The following is a 22,521-nucleotide window of genomic DNA, read 5'->3' on the forward strand; positions in this document are numbered from 1 at the left end:
AGCAAAAACACAAATAATTTCTATTTTGAAATAATTGTAAATAAATTTAGGCAACAAGTGGTTAATACAAGTCAAGTTGGGGAGCATGCCCTGGCACTGTGCATTGCCGCACCCACTATACGACGATAAATTGGATTTCCATACTGGAAGAAGAATTTGATTTGGCACATGATGAAGTTGGCATAGAATATTACTGGCAGAAAGATACTGTCTGTTCAGAACATATATTAGAAACCATATTATTAACAAACTTGGCCATCTCGAGCAGTTACTTTTTACCCTGCATGATTTTTGCAAGCTTTGCTGGAACTTTAGCAGTCATATAACAAAATTCAGTGACATCCTCTAGTCCTAAGGCTTCTCAAGCTGCTCATGTCAAGAACTCCATGAATGTGTTATATATACACACTAAAAATCTATACACTCACACAGACACACATATGGGGTTGACATCTATTTTTTTTGGTATTAGTATTCAAATGAGTACATATACTGTATGATTGGAGCCATATTTAAGCCAAATCATTCTCTGCCTTTCCTTCTCTTCTGCTCTCAGCCTGATGCAAGCTTCTTTTTCTCTGTTTGAACAAGCTATTTTCTATTTGCAACCACAGTTGAACTGCTGGCATAGGGTTAAATGCCCCCATGGTCCACTTGCAAATATGAATATGCATCAAAGCTGAGAAACTCTCTTGTCTGATGAGCAGCTTCGGTACTTCTTCCCGACATTGCTAACCTAGGAGTCTTGAATTCTAATAGTAACAGTATTAACCAGATCATATACAGAGACAATTGCCAGGTGTTTCCAAGGCTTGCTTCAAGGGCATCCTTTCTCTCAGAGCAGACTCTGCCTCAGTAGACAGTCAATGCTTACATTTTAGAGTTATGTTGCTGTAAAGTTCAGTTTTTAAAATTGCTATTGTGTCACTTCTTCTTAATTCAAAGAGATGAGTCAGAAAGTTGTCACATAAATGTAATGATGCTTATCTTTCTTCAAATACAGAAATCAACACCTTTTAACAGATCCACTTTGTCCCTGACAGCATCAACATGCTGACCTGTACTGACCACCTCTTTCAAATAAGTGTTTTCTGTCCGAAAGTTACCGTGAGCTCTTCTTTACACTGCACATTCGTCATCTACTGCAAACTACTGCCAGTATCTAGCAAATTAGATTTGAAGCAATGAAAGCTTTAAGTACAGAATTCTTACATGTCTAAAACTGAGGACTCTTCCTGCCTAATCTCTGATAAAATGGAGTGTTTCATATCTCCATACACACCACAGGATATTGTGAAACTTGCCTAGTTTTACAAATGTAATTTCTTTCTCTCCTCAAGGTCTCTTCAGCATGTCTTTCAACAAATAGAAAGTGAGGAGTCTGATGGAACTGAGAAATTAGCTAGTTTATTGTGGTCCTCAAGTGCATGCGTGTGTGTGTGTGTGTGTTTTCAGCAAAATATGTGAATAATGGAAGTGTTTGTCACAACTTTGGGATTACTCAATGCCAAAATTAAGTGAAGCACCGAATATAGATATATATATATATAGATAGATATAGATAGATATATATATATATATATATATATATATATATATATATATATAGTGTGTGTATGCATTACAAAAAATGGTTTCAGAACAAAAGGTTGACTGAATAGCCCATATGCTGAAAATCGATTAGGAAATTACAGTAGTTATTTTTCTTTGTTTCTGTGCATTTGGGTAAATTTGGGTAAACATTTTTGGGTAAATGTTATTATTAAGTACAATGGTTCAGTACTAAAATTATACCTACTGTTTGAACTTCTTACCCTTAAAATTATTATGCTTAGTAGTCCCCCCCCCCAAAAAAAAAAAGTTTTCTTTTTTCTTTGTCAAATGGTATTGAAAAATTAACAAGTGTACTTTGATTTTATACTCTTATATATGTTGTCTATATAGTAACTAAGCTTTGTAGTTGTTAGTCTTTTTAAAGTATTTGCTTTTTTATTCTAGAAAAGTATGCATTCTGTTCCTGTGTTTTTTATTTATTTTTACTTTAAAAAGTGAATGTGATAACAAAGCAATAACAATGTCCTTCACTCATCTCATTTATGCAACCATAACAAAAGAGCAGCATCAGGAGTGAAAAGGAACTGTGAATACTAACTAGACAGGAATTTTTATATAAAAGTTATCTTTCTTCGTTATTGCTCCAAGCTTTTCAGGAAACCCTCTGGCTTATCATGTAAAGGCATACAGCTCAGCCAGGGGCTTGGGAGGTGAAAGGTTGTTTCCTGCCATTCTTTTCTGCTGCTGGGTTCCCATGAGCAGTTATGCCAATTTCACTGTGGCTTGATCAGGACAGTTCATGTGGAGCACTTAAAGTTGCAGTTGTTAGGACGGTGTTCTATAATGCAGAGGAATTGGGTTTCTTCAGAAGCCATGAATCGTTTTCATGGGCTTTGTAAAGTATGCTCAGAGCGCAGATATATCCAGGTTAGTTTATTTTGCCATTTTTACAAACTGCTATCTTGGCATATTAGACTGTTTTTGTGTCTGCAACCAGATATTATTCGAAGAGCATTTAGGATACATGTGGGTCCAGTTCTTTGAAGCATTCAGTGGTAAAATAGTAATTAAAATTGACACTGACTGTATAAAAAATAATGATCTCAAGCTTAAGACACAAGCATGTTTCTGCAGTAAATGGTGTAAATTTACATATTTATGTGAAGCAGAATCAAAATCGTTGCCCTAAACATTTAAACTGGGCTTGCATTGACGCAGAGTTGCATTTTAAGTGAGTCTTTAGGAGAATTAAAATTCGGGTTCTTAAATGCTGACTTGCCTTGGGAGAGCACATTTGTTAGGTGTGTTTGTTTGGTGAGTGCAATGAGAAGTGAAGCACAATGACACCTTTTATTGGCTAACTGAGTAGATTATAACATGCAAGCTTTCGATGGACAAACACAGCTATGTTAGTGTTTGACTTAACATACCACTGTTTCTTCACAATGTAATTGTTGCTAGACTTGAATAAAATAGTATATTATATTTATATTTATTTATTATATTTATTTTTTGTGGAAGAATTCTAAGAAGTTGTATATGTACTTTAACTCAAAAATTGTAATCGATCTAAATGATAAAAAAAAAGTTGTACAGCATGATTTTAATTGGGAATTATGTTTCCTTAGGATACAGTTATACACGCAGTAACATGTACTCAGTTGGCTGGATATGTGTCAAGATACCAGCAGGCAGCTGGCTAGAAATGACTGTTCTCAGCGTGATTGCTCTGTAAGAGAATGTTTGACACACAAGTTGACTTACATTTATTTTAATGGTGTTTGTATTTCTGTTTTCATTCAGTTTAGCATAGTTTGCAACAAGCAAATGAGAAACACTCTGACAGATTAGCCCATATGTTTGTCAGTCATTAGGTGTAAACAATACATCAGTACACACTGCATTGCCATTTCTGTTTCAAACAATTCTTTGTCCTTTAAAATTATGTTCTGTGAAAAGAAAAACCATTTCCAGTTTAACAGTGCATAAATACTAGAATATTCATGAAATTATTGCCTATATCACACTCAGTAAATTTGTATTTTTGTACTTAAGGCACTTCAAACACTGATTGATTTCCAGGTCACTTTATCTGAATGCTTGTGAGCGCAACTGCTGAGAGATTTCAAGGGATGTTAAGAGAAATTTGACGGAGATATTATTTCATGCTAATGTAAACACAAATTACAGGTGCACTGAGATGTTAAATGTTTAATTTTATCCAAGAGCAGACAGAGTTAGTGCTGTAAATGTAGGATCTAATTATCCACACTTCATTTTTTTTTCCCCTTCAGATTACAATATTACGAGGAAATGATGGTTATGGCTTTACAATCTGCTGTGATTCTCCAGTTCGAGTTCAGGCAGTAGATCCTGGTAAGAAAATTTATTCTAAAGATTATTGTTTCTCATTTTGTTTGTTAGGTAAAAATAAGTAAGTCAAGACATTGACTAATTTGTTACACACTGTTTATTAAATGCGTGCCGTTTTGTTCACAACCGATCTCTAAAAATGAAAAAGCTGCACCTGCTGTACTTCAGTCCTGCTTTGGAAGCATCATGAAGACATGGGATGATTTGCCTAGTAATACAGTATGCTCTTATCCTGTTCACTTCTGTGCACTGTGTTCATGTACAAGATATTATGTTTTTGATATTATTTAAGATGTTGAGATTCATGACATTATTTACTTCACTCTTTTTTATGTGCACAGAGTATGCACAGTTCACTTGCTAGCTCCGTGAGTGTGTTGCACATGTCGTTTAAAGCACTTGGGTGACAATGAAAAAATTAGATTGTGTGTAAATCTCAACCTTTAAGCAGATGTTTCATGTTTATGAAAAATACAATATTCATTTTAGGTTGTGGTTTGCATTTTGACTGCAAGAATAGAAATGTAAGAGGAGCAGTTTGAATATGGGAAAACATACAAGCAAGTGCAGTATCAAATGACTATTAGGAAATTATTAAAATTAAATTTAGAACCCTCTGTGCCATCAGCAAAAGTGTGCTCATTACTCCCAATTGATTTTACGATTTAGAGATTCAGACAAATGAGCGTGACTTGATGGTTTTTATGTGATATTGATTTTCCATGGCTATAATATGAATATAATCAATCCTTTGACCTAGATGGCTGTGTCCTGGTAATTATTGGATAGAGGTTTGTTTAAAATAATTTTGCTTTGAATGAGCTAATAATTTATGTGACTAAATTTACTTTTCAAATAAATTTTCAATTAATAAAATAATGTTGCAGCTTAGAACAAGTTCAGTGAACAAAGACTTATGTGACAGATTTTTCTACTTGTTTTTTGATTCTTGGTACAGAAGAAATAGAGATAAAAAAGATCAGCTTCAGTGTAATGGGATAGCCATTAAACATTTTATACAATTTAGACCAGACTCTAGGGAAGGCAAAACTAGAAAAATATCCATAGTGGCTCTCTTGCTTCCAGACATTTGTTTCTTAATTGTTTGCATTTGTTGATCATAAGCTCTTAATGGAGCTTTTTATTGAAATGCTAAGGGGCCACCTACTTACATCACACTCTCCCTGTGTGACTGTGGTCAGAGGCTTGAAATCTTCATACAGTATGTGATAAGATAATGGCCAAGGCCAATACCAATCTCTTACTTGAATTCAAATAGACAAACATGATGGTTCTTAAAAGTTATCTGTCTCAATCCATTTACTCAGCACTCTAAACCCACTTTGAGAGTTATGGCAGTGTTGAGGACAAAGCAAGAACCAACCCTGGATAGCCATTTTTGTGTATATATACAGTATAGTGAATTCAGAAAATATTCAGACCCCTTCACTTCACATTTTGTTATGCTGAACCCTTGTGTTAAAAGTCCTTTAAATTAATGTTTTCCCCACATCAAGCAACACTCAATACCCCATAACAACAAAGTGGAAGCAATACAATATAATTTATTTTTGTATAGCCCAAAAATCACACAAGACGTGCTGTAATGGGCTTTAACAGGCCCTGCCTTTTGACAGCCAGCCTGCCTTGACTCTCTAAGAAGACAAGGAAAAACTCCCAAAAAACCCTTGTAGGGAAAAAAAAATGGAAGAAACCTTGGGAAAGGCAATTCAGAGAGATGCCTCTCTACAGGTAGGTTGGGCATGTAGTGGGTGTCAAAAAAGAGGTAAATACAACACAATACACAGAACAAAACACAAGTAATCCTCAATATAATAGTGCAATAGAAATATTTCAAGTACAGAGCAGACTTTAACAGTAGATGATATCACATAATAGGATTTTAGAAATGTTTGGTAATTTAAAAAAAAATGGAATTATTACATTGATATTGAGTATTCAGACCCTTTACTATAGCATTTTAAAATGGGCTCAGGACCTACCATTCTATAGATCAATATTGAGATGTTTTTACTCCTTGTTTAGAGTAGACCTGTGGTAAATTCAGTTGATTGGACCTGATTAGTAAAGGAACACACATGACTACATTAGATCACACATTTGACAACATATATCAGAGGAAAAACCAAGCCATGATGTCAAAGAAATTGTGTGCAGAACTTCAGAACAGGATTTTGTCGAGGCACAGATCTGGAGAGCGCTACAAAAAATTCTTGTAGCTTTGAAACATCCCAAGAGCACAATTGCCTTCATAATACTTAAATGGAAGAAGTTTGGAAATACAATGACTCTTTTGCCATACTGGGAAATTATGGGAGAAAGACCATGGTAAGGGAGGTGACAAAGAACCAGATGGTTGCTCTGGCTGAGCTACAGAAAACCTGTGTGGAGATGTGAGAAACTTCTATAAGGGCAACCATTTCTGCAACACTCATCTTATCTGGGCTTTATGACAAGAGAAGCCACCCTTCAATAAAAGACCCATGAATGCCCATTTGAAGTTTGCTGAAAGGCACCTAAAGAACTCTTGACAGTGAAAAACAAGATTCTCTGGTCTAATGAAGCCGAGATCATGTCTGTCAGAAATCGGGCACTACTTATCACCTGTGCAATACCATTTCAATGGTGAATGCTGTGGATTTTCTATTCCCCAGTGACAGGGACTTGGAGACTAGTCAGTGTGGAGGGAACACTGAATGGAGCAAAGTAAAGAGATATGCTCAATGAAACCTGCTCTAGAGCACTTTGAAGGTTCACCTTCCAAAAGGACAACGGCACCAAGCACAAAGCAAAGATGGCACAGGAGTGGGTTAGGAGAAACAATTGGAATGTCCTTGCATGGTTCTGCCAAAGCCTGGACTTGAACCTGATTGAACATCTTTCTAAGGAGACCTGATAATAGCTGTCCACTGATGGTCTCCATCTAACCTGACACAGCTTGAAAGGATCTGCAGAGAAAAATGGCAGAAAATCTCCAAAGGCAGGTGTTGCTGTTATGCTCAAGTAGACTCCTGGCGATAATTACTCTCTATTGCTTAAAAAAACTGAATAAAGGGGCTGAATACTGGTACTTGTGTCAATATGTATTTAAGGTTTTTATTTCTAATACATTTTCCAACATTTGTGAAATTGTTTTTGTCATTCATATATAATGTATGATAGATAGAGATATATAGATATATATGTAGCAAAGGGCGTGGTAACTACAATGAAGATGGCAAAGGCCATTAAAAAAATGAAAAGGTATAAAGTTGCAGGTTAATGTCTGAAACCAAGTAGCACTGCTAAATAGAGTAATTATTTTAAAATATACCCAGCAATATAGGGAGTTCATGACAGAGGTACAGTCTAAAGCTATGGACTTCATATGCACCCATCTATGCTTTATAGAGTTTGTGAGCATTTACTATACTTCAGTAATTCGGACCAGGGATCTGTCCTTAGAGCCATAACCTCATAAATGAGATAATAAACCCACAACCCCTAATTTTTTTAATTCAAAATTGACAGTACCTTATATTCCACATCTATTGCAGGAATAACTTTCACAAACGAAATACATCAACAGTCAGGCTTCAAGAGAGATGCATGAAAAGTTGAGTGGATGCAAATATGACTCGGTAGAGCCAATTAATGTGAGACCAGACCTACCTTTTTAAATATTGTACATTGGACCTATGTAATGTAAACAGAATTTATGAGATGGAACCCCCATATGGGTGTCCCCCATAGACAACTACACCTTTTGATGCAAATTTGTGCTTGTAATTAGCAGTTTTTTGGCAGAGATCCCAGCTAGTAATAGATGAGAAAAGGAACTCAAAAGGTTGTAAAATCAATAGATAACAAATGTGGTTCATAACCACAGAGGCATTCAAACAGCAATTTTCCCTTAGCAGCTGTCAGTCTTAGAGAACTCGGCTAATTGTAGCAAATCTACCCAATTAGACTGAAAAGAATTCACAGTACAGCATAAATATGTTTCTACATTTTGATTAATTCATTCCGTTTGACCATTAGCCTCTGCATAATACCCAATGGTAAAGCTCAAGTTTGACAGAATTTGTAGTCTCTGGCTTGAAATGATTGTTTTTGGGAAACTATGGAATCTTATTTATTAATGAAAATGTGTTTAAATCTTTGCCTGATGGTTGCTTTTTCAATTGAATAAAATGTTTAATATTTGAACATCTATTAACAATTACTAATACAGTGGTAACTCCCAAATAAAGTGGAAGATCAGTTATTAAATTTAAAGGCAATTTCTTCTGCGGTATATTGGGAGAAGACGTTGTTAGGGGTTTCACAAGCTAAAATCTAATTCTTCACATCCCTGGACAGCAGTGGCCACCAAAAATATAGTTTAATCAATTCTTTTGTGTGTAGAATTGTGGCGCGTTTCCCTGAGGGTGATCCGTCTTGTGGGCAACCAAGGGGTCGCCTACATAACACCTGGCTGCGGCAGATAGAGGGTCATTTCCAGAGGGTGGGACTGGACCGCGTGTCTGCCTGGGGGGTTGCAAACCAGGATCCTGAATTGTTTCGTCGTGTAGTGGGTGCGGCCATTGCATGCTCCCTGACTTGACTTGACTTGTAGAATTCCAACATTCCCTGCAATAAACGAGTGCAATTCGATATAAGACTACTAATTTTGTTCTGATCAACAAATAAGTCGTAGAATTAGCAAAGTCAGGACTTGCCTTGACAGGATTGATTATATCTTATTTTTTAAGATCAATGCTTCTTTTAAATCTCTCTCTGGTCCCTACTCTATGAATTGCCTCAAAAGACTACCTTCCTCAAGACCCTTACATTAAATCTGTTTGACTTTTGTCAGGTGAAGTCACAGACTAGTTGGATGAATATGCAGTGACTGCCCATAACCCGCTAAGGTTATGTAAATGAAGTCTATCACTTAAAATCTCTGAACAGGTTATGTAATGTGACATGGCCTTAAGATAGAAGTTTTGCTAAAAGAAAAACTGGGGCTAGAATTTTTGTAAACTCGCGACGCTTTTTCCTGGAAGTACTTGCTATTAGCAGAATGTCCAAGCTAAATGATGATGCAGTTGCTAAACATTTCACTGCGTGTGACTGAATTCAAACCATATGGTTTAATAGTAATAATTAATAATTGATATTGATCAATGTGACAATGATACTATTAAGTACCTGCCTCTTTGCAAAAATGTATTAAAAATCCTTTGTATATTATACATGTTCCAAACCATGCTGGATTTATTATATACTGTGTGAATAACCATAAACTGATGGTGCAAAATGCAGCTTTATATATATAATGTGTGTGTGTATACAATAGAACACAAACTAAACACATAAAGCATATATTGCATCATGTAATTTAGATTTCTTTATAAGTACTATTAAAAGTCAATGTTATGTCATGATTTTCTGGAATCTAGTAGCCTTTTTTTTTTGTGCTGGTGGGAGCCACTGTGAAGGGCGTTTACATGAAATTTCCTCCTGGGAAACTCATATTTCCCATCTGTCTGAAAGCACATAAATGCAATATTAAACTCCCAATTCCTCCGAATAACTCGGATCTTCAGCATTCGTCTGAGGCAGCACATTCAAACAAATATGACTTCAATCATACTGTATACTACAGATAATATGTTGGCATTTGAAAATAATGAACACTTCAATGCATACTTCTGAATCTTTCTGCAAGTACCAGCTAATAATCAATATTACCATACTCATTCTTTTCACTTAGTGCTTGCCACGGCTTAATCATTAGTATAATTTCATTCAACTTAAATTTTTACCCTTTTGTTACCTAAGTTTCCAAGGAATGTACACCAACCATTTAAGTTTTAAAACTTAGGTTGAATGTTAGTGTGTTGTGCTGTGTGTCTCCATATTTCTGTTTTTTCCCTGTACGTTTTTGAAATACTTGGTAGGAGAGACGGCAAAAAATAAAACTATTTAAAAGTCATTCTCCTGCGGTGGGTTGGCACCCTGCCCAAGATTGGTTCCCTGCCTTGTGCCCTGTGTTGGCTGGGATTGGCTCCAGCAGACCCCCGTGACCCTGTGTTCGGATTCAGCGGGTTGGAAAATGGATGGATGGATGGAAAAGTCATTCTCAGTCTGGTTTTGATTAAATTCATAGTCAGGCAATTGCACCAAAAACTAGCAAAATTAGCTGTGTAGAGGCAAATGCTGCCTTCTATAGATATATTTCAGAACTCTGATTTTTCAGTGTTATGGTATGGTTTTGAAAGCTTTTTTAAAGCTCTTAATGCACTTAGAAGATAAGAATGAAATGAAATTAACTGTCAAATATTATTTTGCATGCCCACCTGTTTGAAAATTTAGCACTGGCATAAAATGTGCACTGCAAGAATTACTCATTGCTGTAGGTCAAAACACTGTAATGCATTGACATTGCTTACATCCCTTAAGATGTTTAATGCTATGCTAGATATAATAGATGACTGCAAGAAAAATCTATTTTTTTGTTTTACTCTTCATATTATTTTTTCTTGTTGACTGGTTAGGTGGTCCAGCAGATCGAGCAGGATTGCAGCAACTAGACACTATTTTGCAGTTAAATGGGCAGCACGTTGAACATTATAAGTGTGTTGAGCTTGCCCATGCAATAAGGTATTGTTTTTTTTTTTATTTTGCTGAATTATACTGAAAAGGATCCTTTGAAGGATTTTTTCTTGTTATTTATATATTTTTATATATAATGAATCCTTCATGAGAGTTATGTTAGTGCTGTTTACATCACATTGATTGTTTATGCATTCTGAAAACTCTAATTTTACATTTTATTTTCCCAAATCAGGAACTGCTTTATTGAAATCACTGTACTGGCAGGGAGAACAGTTCCTCAGATTAAACCAGGATTTGAAAATCTTATAAGGCAGCCATCTCTTAAAACTAACTATAATCCTGGATCGCCACCAAATAAGCGAGAGAAGAATCATGTTCGCCAGCGCACCTTTGCCTCTCACAGGCAGAGCTGCCACATATTATATAATACATCTGAAGGAGCCACATTGAAGAGCTTAAAGCAGCAGAAGATGGCTGAGAACAAAGCTCGCACTTTACAGGGTCCAAGAACAACCTCTTCAGGAGACCATAATTACATCATTTTGACTCCAATTAATCCAGGAGCCAAGGTACTGCAACTTTTTACTTGTGTTTATTGTTACGTTTTTCTTATTTCCTTCCAAACTGCAGACTGGATTGGTCTTACTTTGTGTAGTTTCCTATATCTTGAAATTATATTTTGTAAATAAAACACACTTAAGACTAATTAAAGACGTTTGAGGCATCAACATTAAAATCATCATGTGTGTGTGTATTGTCCAATCTGAGATGGAGATGAACTTGACAACAGTCCCGAAGAAAAGTTTGGGTGCCAGCCGTGCTACTCCATTTAATGTAGAGAACAAAAAGAGATTTAAGTTAAAGAAATTGAAATTCAGGCAATCACCTTAAAAACAGCTTTCTTATAGGTAAGACTTTAGGAATTTCTGCAGTGGTCTTTGCTCTGGTCCAAAAAGTTATGCCTCCTTTTGGGGATGTCCGCTTTTTATACTGTTCTGGCCAGACGGGGCATTGCTTGTGTGTCTTAGTTGCCCTCATTGGGCACTTTCTTGGCACTGTGAGGAAAACAAGAGGAGACAAGATCATTAATGACAACACCCATCTCGTCCCATGTGTGACAGTGCTTAAAAGCACAATATATTTTGTTCTTTGTCTATAATATTAGATGACGCACTCCCAGAGAGCATAATTTGAAGCCGGTCACTTGTTTATGCTGTAGTCAACTGCATTTTGGAATTTCTGTTGTGAGATAGTGTATAATTTGATGGTTAAATTGTCATAAAACAATTGTTTCATGGGTGATATGATGGTGCAGCGGTTAGCTCTGCTGCGTCACAGTTCCATAGTATTTTTGAAGTCCGTCTCCTTGCTAGTATGCGGTTTTCTCCTGGTACAGTATATAGGCTTTTCTGTCAAAGAGGTGCAGTTTAAATGAAATGGCAGCTGTGCATTTTATGAGTGTGCATTTGTGTTGAAGCTTTGTCCAAGGTTATTTATCACCTTAAATAAAATATATTATTATTATTGTGTCTAATGCTGCTAGTTTCCAGTGACCCTGAGTTAGATCTGTGCCTCTCTTTTTCTCTCTGTGGTTACGCTAATGAGAATTACAACCGTCAAGGCTTTACATCATTCTGATGAGTCTAGTCATCATAGATTAAAAAAAAGATTGTTTTTTTTTTCATAAAATAATTTTAATAAACAGGAAATACATTATTCCAGCTACAAAACCTTCAGAAACCAGCATGATCCTTTGTGGCTTAAGAGGCATTTGAGTTTGCTGCTGCCATTATGTTTTGAGCAACAATTAATTTTTTTTATTCTTCAATGTTTTTGTAAATAACCATTATATTCTTAATTTACCATTACAAGTGTGATGAATATTACCTTATTTAATTTCCTTTAAGTATTCTCCATTTTCATTTTGTGAGGTGATTTTTACATTTTTTCTACTTTTTCCAGTGTAATCACAGAAACAAATGATTGTACATCACACTTAATCAATTTTAGGATAAGCTGTGAGAAAATGATTAGTCATTGTATTATTGTGGAAAATGCTTTGTCTTTTCACACTGGCCATAACCTTGTGTTAGCATGTACTCCAAAGTAGAGCATTATATAACACCTTCACCTGCAGAAACCGCAGGTAGAATAGCAGTGAAGGCAAACTGTTCTTTTTTTCAATGTAATTGAAATCTAATACCAAGAGTGACGTTTGGTGGGTGACAAGTGGGGCGTCCACCCTGGGCCCTGCTTTTGAGGTCCGCGTGTCTAGTTCAAACAGATTTGTCAAGTTATATTCTCCAGTTATATTTTGATAAAGTCTGCTTGTTATCTTGCAAAAATTTAGCTGAATACTGTAATGAGAAAATCTGGTATATGTTAACATTATTTTTATTAAATTCCCATACAAGTTTATACAGTCCACACATACCGGTAACAGCATTTGACTTAACTGGCCCCGTGTGGGATTGGTCAGCCCTAGGCCCCACACACCCCTAAGGCCGCCTCTGTCTAATACCTTATACATAACAAATACACCCTTGTAACTGGAGTAGTTTTAAGATGGTCTTTCATTCTAGGTGGCACAATCCTTCTTTACATAGTTTTTCTAGGGACACATAGCAGCTTGTGTCATTCTATGATGTAAAGAGGAAAAGTCTTCTCTAGGTTATTGTCTGGTTTTACAGTTTTGGCCAAAAGTTTTGAGAATGGCACAAGTATTGGTTTTCACAGAGTTTTTAGATCTTTTTGTCTGATGTTTCTGTAGTATTCTGAAGTATAATTGCAAGCATTTCATAAGTTTTTCAAAGGCTTTTATTGACAATTACATGAAGTTTATGCATATGTACTGTATATGTCCGGCTGCTATATTTCTGTCATTCCAATAGATGGTGCATCACAAACATTAACACTGCTTTTACAAATCCCATACCAAATTTCCCATTTGAATTAATAAAGTTTATCTAATATAATATAACAGAGACAAATTATGCAAAGTTTATGCCCTGATCCCAAGCCATGAATAAAGAATGGTATCAAAACATCCTCTGAGAGCAACTTCTCCCAACCGTCCAAGAACAGTTTGGTGGAGCACCATGCTATAAGGTATATGCTATAAGAAAGAAGAGCCAATACTGCAAATATTGACTCTTTGCATAAACTTAATGTAATTGTCAATAAAAGCCTTTGAAACTTATGAAATGCTTGTAATTCTACTTCAGTACACCATAAAAACATCTGACAAAAAGACCTAAAAACACTGAAGCAGCAAACTTTGTGAAAACCAATACTTGTGTCATTCTCAAAACATCTGGCCACGACTGAATATCCCTAATCGATTTGGCATGCCCATGCTGTGGGTGATGCATAATGCCTTCTTGTTATTATTTAAAAACACTCAACAAATTATGAATATACACATGCACCATTAAGTGACTGGATCAAATCTTTTGTCAGACATAAAATCATTCTTAAACCTTAACCTAATCAATTAACACTAGAATTACCAAAGCCTACGAAAAAACTCATAAAACTGGCCCACCTTAAATCCGTTCGCACCTCTCCATAATCGTCTTTTCTCCTGTAAATGTGCCGATAAAGACAAGCAGCAAGCAGCCTGCTATTGCATCCCCCCACCGCCGCAGAACGTGCACAAAGCTTGTTTTCACGCGAACACTCACACTCACACTCATGTAGGGCCAATTTAGAATTGTCAATTAAAAGATACATCTTTGGGATGTGGTAGGAAAATTAGAGTAGAAGTGAAACAGCTCAGACTTACGTAGAGAGAAAGTACAAACTCCATGCTGACAGTGACCAGGTGTGGTGTTTGAAGCAAGTTTTATTGTATCACTGCTTTTGATTTCATAGTATTTTTTGTCAGTACTAATTGAAATCTTGAAAAAGTTGTTTTTTCAATATAGAACTAAAATGTTATATTAATTTTTCTTTCTACTAGTCCTTATGATTGATTTTCATGAACATTTCAGGACCTGATGACGAGCTTATATATATATTTTTTTTTGTCTGTTAATTCTGATCTCCTCTGTCCCTCCCCTACCCCATGCCCTGCTCCTTTTTCAGATCTTGAGACCTGTTTTCCAAGAGAACCATTCAACCCTAGGTAAGCATATTCTTTGTTGCCTATTAAAGATTGTTGCTTTTGTTCAATGTGTTTTTCCCTCTTTTAAAGCCTAAAACACAAAAAAATTTCAGTTTTCTGATAAAAACAGCCATTCTGAGTTTTCTGACAACATACTCAGATATTGTAGTACAGTAATCCCTCCTCCATCGCGGGGGTTGCGTTCCAGACCCCCCCGCGAAAGGTGAAAATCCGCGAAGTAGAAACCATATGTTTATATGGTTATTTTTATATTGTCATGCTTGGGTCACAGATTTGCACAGAAACACAGGAGGTTGTAGAGAGACAGGAACGTTATTCAAACACTGCAAACAAACATTTGTCTCTTTTTCAAAAGTTTAAACTGTGCTCCATGACAAGACAGAGATGACAGTTCCGTCTCACAATTAAAAGAATGCAAACATATCTTCCTCTTCAAAGGAGTGCGTGTCAGGAGCAGAGACTGTCAGAAAGAGAGAGGAAAGCAAACAAATCAATAGGGCTGTAGTTTGTGGCATCAGTTGTCCAGTTTCTGTTTAATGTGATTTTTCTTACCAGTGTTCTCGCCTTCTTCTGACCAAGTGGGGTGGAGACTTTGTGGTTTGAACTTCAACTACATAGTTACTGGTTCAGACTACACCACTGTCTTACTAAGTGATCCTGAGCCCCATCTGTTGACATTTTTAAATAATTATACTAAACATTTTTAGATTTCCTGATCTTTTCAAATAAGTAGCGAGTGAGGAAACAGTCTTTAATAGGTTTAATTAATCTTTCAAAAATACAGTGGATTCAGAAAGTATTCAGACACCTTCACTTTCTGCACACTTTATTGTGTTGTAGATTTAACTATAAATTAGGGCTGGGCAAGTTAATGCATTATTATCGCATTAATTAATTAACGCTGACAATAATTTTATTGCACGTTAATGCAGTTTTTGTTATTATTATTTTGAAACCCTCAGTCTTGCTAGCAATTGATAGAGATCAGTGATCTTCTTGTTACAGCACTTTTTGATATGCTTTTGCTAGAAGGAAAGTTAGTTTTGTTGATTTGACCTCGATTCCCTGAGTGTGTATGAGTAGTGAAGAGCAAACAGCTTCTAAAATAGCATATGAAGGGATACCAAAGTGAATGCTCAAAGCAAAATAATCCGTGGATGACTTTTTTCGTATTATCGCTAAATCGGACTCTGATTTGTCAGACTCTGATTTTGATGCAAGTGATCTGGAGATATAGAGTCGAAAATGAAAGTGAGGTACCGGCAACAACTGATTGTGGTGCTGAACATGTTCGTGTAGCTGATGAACCTATGGCAAATTTTGGATGGGAGGACAGGCACTTTTGATGACAGGAGATACAAACCATATTGTGTCTCACTGCAACTGCCATCCATACGCACCTGTCTCAGAAAGACAGTTCGTCAGCCAGCCCACCGTGCATTCCTGCTGGCCGTCGTGCCGCCCTCTGCGCAGCCGCTGCTGCCGCAAACTGCAAACAGGCTCCGACAGCAGGCACAACAGGCAGCAACAGACGTTTTATGTTGATTTATGTGTGAAACCATTGCTTTGTGTGCTTTTCAGAAAACTGAATTTTTTGGAAAAAATATTAGCCCTCAAAGAGTAGCTACTGAGCATGGACTGTTTATGCTACTCCCTGACAAAAGAAAATTTTCTGCTGTTATCTGTTCAAATAAAAAAGAAAACAGATTTAGAAATGGTAACTTGCTGTTGCTCGGAACGTGCCTGTTATAATGTTGTGATTGTGGCTCTGGACTTACTTTTCTATAACAAACTAGATAAAACGTTAATGCCCTGGCAGTGGCAAATAGCTTTGGTTTTATGTTTGATTTGATTACATTAATTTTTAAGTTGAGATTTACAAGAAATATTTTAACTGCTACTATAGCAGTAGAGTATTGTACTGTCGAGTGTTGATATTCCCAGAACCTCCCCACCTTGCATACAGACAACCACCAAACCTCAAACAAGTGGCACATCTCCCTGCCTACAGAACAGGTGTGGCACCTGTGCACATATCTGCACGACAGATCAGGTAGTTATACCACATTGCCAGCCGGAGCATAAAATAAAGGGTCCGTTCACATGCAAATCTGCTAATGTGGTCTACCTGTGCATAAGGTGCCCCAACACTGGACTGTATGTAGGGGAAACTGGTCAGACACTGCACCAGTGAATGAACTCACATAGATTTCATATTAATCGGAACAGTCTTCCGGTGGCAGCACACTTTAACAGTAATGGCCACAGCATTAAGGATCTGAGGATCACTGTGCTTATGGGTAATTTCAAGACCCAACAGGAGCGGAGAGAATGGGAATACAAACTTATGGTTAAATTCAACACTCTACAAAATGGTCTGAATAGAGACAAGAGTTTTATGACCAGATATGTGGACTAACAAGACTGATGGACCAGCAGACTACATCAGTGGCCTATCTTACAGACAATGCACTTCAAAAAAACCTTACAGGACTTTCTTTAGAGAAAAGCCAAGCAAAATGACACCTTTTATTGGCTAACTAAAAAGATTACAATATGCAAGCTTTCCAGGCAACTTGGACTTAACTCTAGTGATGGTTATCTTATCTCAACATTGTATTAGTTCATTGTTCTCTTCTTTCAGGGTTAATTCATCTCAGGTGTATTCATTTTGCTAACATTTGAACAAAAAGGTTGTTAAGATGAAAGAAAAAAAAATCACTTTGCTGTCCCAATATAAGCTAGAGTATTTTTCAGTTTCTTTGTTACACCTTGCCTGATGAAGGGGCCTTAGCTGCCTCGAAAGCTGGCATTTGTAATCTATTTAGTTAGCCAATAAAAGGTGTCATTTCACCCTGCTTTCTCCTGTAACTGCTACTATGTAAAGGGAATACTGCTGTTAAAATGCACCTTATTTGTTTATAGAGTTTGCAAACCAATTATATGCAAATAACTACTTCTGAGTTCATTATTGAGTTTTGCACATAACAATGTGATTGTTGTGATTGTATGCGAATAATCACGATTATAAACTTTAATCGCTGCCCAGCAGTACTTTAAATGGATAGATTTGACAGTTTTGCTCATCAATCTACACTCAGTAACCCAAAATGACATAGTCAAAACAAGTTTTCAGAAAAGTTTCAGAATTTTAAATCTGTTATTCATGTAAGTATCCAGACCCTTAACTCAGTATATTGTAGAAGCCCCGTTGAGAGCAACTACAGTTTTGTGTCTTCTTGGGTAAGCTTTGCACACCTGGATTTGTGCAGTTGATCCTATTCTTAACGGTAGTTCTTCTCAGGCTATGTTACATTGAATGGAAAGCGTCTGTCAATTGCCATCTTCAGGTCTGTCCACTCATATTGTATGGTGTTTAGGTCTGGGGTTGCCAGGACTGAGTTGCATAATAATGTAGAAGGGAAAAGTAAGCATGCTGGTCTGAATGGCCCATAGTGTAAAACTCATTTCATCTAATTTAGCATTACGTGAGCCTGTACTCAGTCCTGCTAGAATTAAACCCAACCCTAGACTGGATGACAGCCCATTTCAAGGCCTATTTATGCACATACCCACAATCATTGCCCAATTTAGAGCTTCCTGTTATCCATTTTTATTAGTTTAGTTGTTTGATTTCTTGCATGTATTACAAATTCATCAAAATATAACATATCCTGCTTATATAATTTATATTCTTCAAAAACATTCTATCCTTCACTACCAAACTTAGGGGCCTCTCCTGTCCCCTAGTTCATATGCTGAACAAAAGAGTGGTCAGAAAGTGTGTGGGTGATTGAACGTGTTCAGTTTACTAAACTCCACTCCTGTATGCTATCCCAAAATGCACCATACTGTATAGAAAAAGAAACGTACAAAACACAATATTGCTGAGGACACACACAAAAACAGTAGTTTTTAGTAGGGAAAGAAACAGAGTTGTCTGTAACATTCTCTGCTAAGCAATCTTTAACTTGAGAAAAAAACATAGCATTTGATACAGTGCACAGTAAATATGTGTCTGTTTTCTCTGTGTAACAATTTAGTGTGACCAAATGCTTCTCAGCCAATCCTTGTATTTATTAAATTCTCTTACCTGTAAAAATAAAATAAAAAACAAGTGATAGAAAAGAAAACAACAGCTGTCAGGAGGGCATTTTTCCTTTCATCACAGTTTTTATTTTACTAAATGATGTCACATTTTGAACACTCTATCTAAATCAGGGGTCTCCAACACGTCGCTCGCAAGCTACCGGTAGCTCGCAACCCCTTTCTAAGTAGCTTGCCGAAACGTTAATGAATCCTACATAAATTTGAAAACTTGATTGCTCAAATTAGGGGTGGCTGATATTACCAAAATATCTTATCACGATCCTTTTAACACAAAATCACGATCCACAATCTGAATTGCAATCTCTTTTCAATATGACATACACTTAAGAGAATATCCGAACTCAAACTCTTCAAGACCTAAGTAACATCCATCCATCCATCCATGTTCCAACCCGCTGAATCCGAACACAAGGTCACGGGGGTCTGCAGGAGCCAATCCCAGCCAACACAGGGAACAAGGCAGGAACCAATCCCGGGCAGGGTGCCAACCCACCGCAGGGCACACATACACCAAGCACACACTAGGGCCAATTTAAAATCGCCAATCCACCTAACCTGCATGTCTTTGGACTGTGGGAGGAAACCCACGTAGACACGGGGAGAACATGCAAACTCCATGCAGGGAGGACCCGGGAAGCGAACCCGGGTCTCCTAACTGCAAGGCAGCAGCGCTACCACTGTGACACCGTGCCGCCCGACCTAAGTAACACTTTATTTTAAATATCAAACAAAGTTGAATTTAATTGTTCTCTCATTTGCTAGCTAAGCAGAGTTAAGGAGAACACCCTGAAGCTGGCGAGTGAGTGAGGAAGGCCCCTCTCCTCTGCCCACTGCCTTTTTCTTGAATTTGCGCAAATAAACTGGTACCACAAACGAACTTTTATACATAGCGAAATGAGAACCGGAACGTTCAAGCAAATTATAGAGAAAAACCCAATCTATATCCATTAAGTAGTTCTCTCGTGAAAAACGGACAGACATATAGACAGAGAAGTATTGGGTATTATATATTAGTAAACCTTCAAAATAATGTGCAGTTAAAGTCTCAACAGCATTCTCAGCATTTCTGGAGCTTAGCAGAGCCACATAACTATAAGAATCTTCACCAAGCAGCTCTGAAAATGTCTGCTTTGTTTGGGTCTCCATACCTCTGTGAGTCTGCATTGTCTGACATGAATGTCATGAAATCAAAGTTCAGAACAAGACTGACAGATGAACATCTAAATGACTCCATAAGAGTGAACCTAAGGGGCTACACTCCGCCATACACCTGCCTCTCTTGTTGACTCCATGCAGTGCCAGTCATCTGACAAACTAAAAAACATATCACACATACAACTGGACCTGCGAGAAAAGTGACACAGTGACATGTGACAAAATGACAAATGAATAAGTCAGATCTGTGTATTTGGAATTGCATTGTTTTGTTTTGACAGCATTCATGTTTTAATAAAATAGTGTGAGACTGACACTAGAAAATGCATACAGACATACAAAATGCACTTGCAGGTGAACTAAATATTTTTTGTGATGTTTTAATGGAAAATGTGAGTTGTGGACACCAACATTTTGTAAATGTTCAGGCAAAATAAGCTTATTTAGTTTGTTTGGGTTGAAATAAGCTATGAGAATAAACATTAGGAAAAAAATGAGTAGCTCTCTGACATTTTCATTTTGTAAAAGTAGCTCTCAGGGGGAAAAAAGGTTGGAGAACCCTGGTCTAAATAAATAAAGTGAAGATGTAATGAGCATGTAAATATGCCTTATAAAATGGTGAAGAGAAATTGGTGTTCTTAGGAATTACAATACTAATTGCTTCATAAAGTAAAGACCAAATAACTATTCACCTATAGCTAGTGTAACAACTCTAGGGGGCGTGCCAGCCACCCGACCCAACACAGACTGATTAAACACAAAGACGTTTTTATTTTTTTCTTCACCACGTGGATAATGCCTTCCCCGTTTCCCACAGGCACAACTCAGTTCCACCAACACAAAAGCACACAATACAATAAATCCTCTTCTCTTTCTCCTCCATGTCCTCCTCGGCAAACTTCGTCCACCTTCCACCCGACTCTGGCTCACTGAGTGCTGTCCAGTGGTCCCTTATATAAGGCCCCCGGAAGTGCTTCAGGTGTTTGTTGCCCTACTTCCAGCAGCACTTCGGGTATGGCGGAAGAACTGCCCACACGAGCCCAGGAACAGCTGCAGCATCCCCTGGCGGCGCCCCCAGATCCCAAGAGGGCTGTATCTGACTCCATCTCCCATGAAGCCCTGCGGGAGTCCAAGGTACAGCTGCCACCCAGGGGACCGCCATCTAGTGTTTCGGGGGAGGCAGCTCCCTGTCCACACTGGCTGCCCGGGTCCCTCCACAGCAGAGGTGTCCCGGCTGGGCAAGGGGCCCGGCCTTCTATGACACTGGGTATTTACTAGGTTGCATTTAATACTTTATAGAACAGTGTTTCACAAAGTCAGTTATGGGGTTGCTTGCGTGACTGCAGGTCTGCAGGTTTTTGTTTCCAGCCAGCTCCTCTTTTTAACTGAACTCCTAGCCTAATTAAGCAAGCTGTTATTTCCATGTTTTTTTGTTTTGAGATCAATGTTGAAATTACAAATCTAACTTTGGTTGATTTTTATTATTCTGTTCCTAGTATTTATTTGTATTACACAGGGATAATTTTTTTATTTTTAAAGATTTTCATCAACATCGTGATTTTCATTCTGCCCTTGGTTATTCAGTCCATTATTTACTAACGTGCACTTAGTGGGTAGCTGCGGCCTTTCATCATTTAATTGTTTGTTCTAATGTCAACTTGGCTCCTTGTCATTATTAGGATGCAAGCAAGGGCACAAACAATACCGAGAAAAGGCAAATTAAGAAGAAAAAAATAAAAGGCTTAAGCATTTAAAGCTATAGCATAAATGTAATGGTTTCTAAATGTCTTATAAAAGTAAAATCGCAATGCTGTGTTTTTCTGAAGGCAGATTGTATGAAGAGGGAAAAAGGCATTAATTTGGTGAGATCAGTTTGAGGTAAAATTGCTCAATGATGGTGAAAGTCATTGGAACAAAAACTTGAGGCCACAGGGAATCTCCAGGACTGAGTTTTACAAATACAATGGAAGCTCGGTTTGCGAGTAACTTGGTTTACGAGTGTTTTGCAAGACAAGCTAAAATTTTTTAATAAATTTTGACTTGATAAACGAGCGAGGTCTTGCAATATGAGTAGTATGTATACGCTTTGTCTGCTGAGCGTCATGTGATCACAACTGAGCTGAAGGTTCTTCTTTCTCTCTCATTGCGGGATTGTGGGCAATCGTCACCTATTCTCCGTCTGAGTCGGCGTGCCTCACTCATATAGTCAACATCCGTACGAGCGAATACTGTTGACTACAGCATTGTGACTCTGTGTGTGCTGTGACGTGCGAGTCTGCGTCTTGCACCCCAAAACATGAAGCTGAGTCTCAGTACTTTAGCAATTATGTTTATTGTAGCAGGATCTGCCACTCTCCTATACACAGACACAGCAGTCAGGCAGGGTCGTGGCCAAGTAGTACTGTGCCCTGCGCATTTATAGGCGCTTGTAGCATGTCCGCGATCTTTTCAGATTCGCTTTTACGGCGAACTACTACAGCTGTGGGAGACTGCGATTGCTTTGGGATGCTCCTCCGCGTGTCATCCCGTTGGGTGGAATCCCACAAGAGTTTAGAAACTCACTCACACCAGCCATGATTCTTTTCAAAGGTAAAGTGCAG

General features: G+C 37.5%; 1 protein-coding gene across 3 annotated transcripts in view; it reads left to right on the forward strand.

The window, feature by feature from the left end:
• rgs3a (regulator of G protein signaling 3a) overlaps positions 1 to 22,521 on the forward strand; it is a 459,798-nt gene that overhangs the window by 95,575 nt on the left and 341,702 nt on the right. For 2 of the 3 annotated variants that reach the window (XM_028809166.2, XM_051931938.1), the window contains 4 exons: positions 3,849 to 3,930; positions 10,470 to 10,575; positions 10,763 to 11,099; positions 14,617 to 14,656. In XM_028809166.2, the coding sequence (XP_028664999.2) occupies positions 3,849 to 3,930; positions 10,470 to 10,575; positions 10,763 to 11,099; positions 14,617 to 14,656 (565 nt within the window). Of the gene's footprint in view, positions 1 to 2,348; positions 2,482 to 3,848; positions 3,931 to 10,469; positions 10,576 to 10,762; positions 11,100 to 14,616; positions 14,657 to 22,521 lie in introns of those variants that run through there. The other variant, XM_028809167.2, reaches the window with a different exon arrangement.

The sequence above is a fragment of the Erpetoichthys calabaricus genome, chromosome 9, assembly GCF_900747795.2.
Source record: "Erpetoichthys calabaricus chromosome 9, fErpCal1.3, whole genome shotgun sequence".
Classification (NCBI taxonomy): domain Eukaryota; kingdom Metazoa; phylum Chordata; class Cladistia; order Polypteriformes; family Polypteridae; genus Erpetoichthys; species Erpetoichthys calabaricus.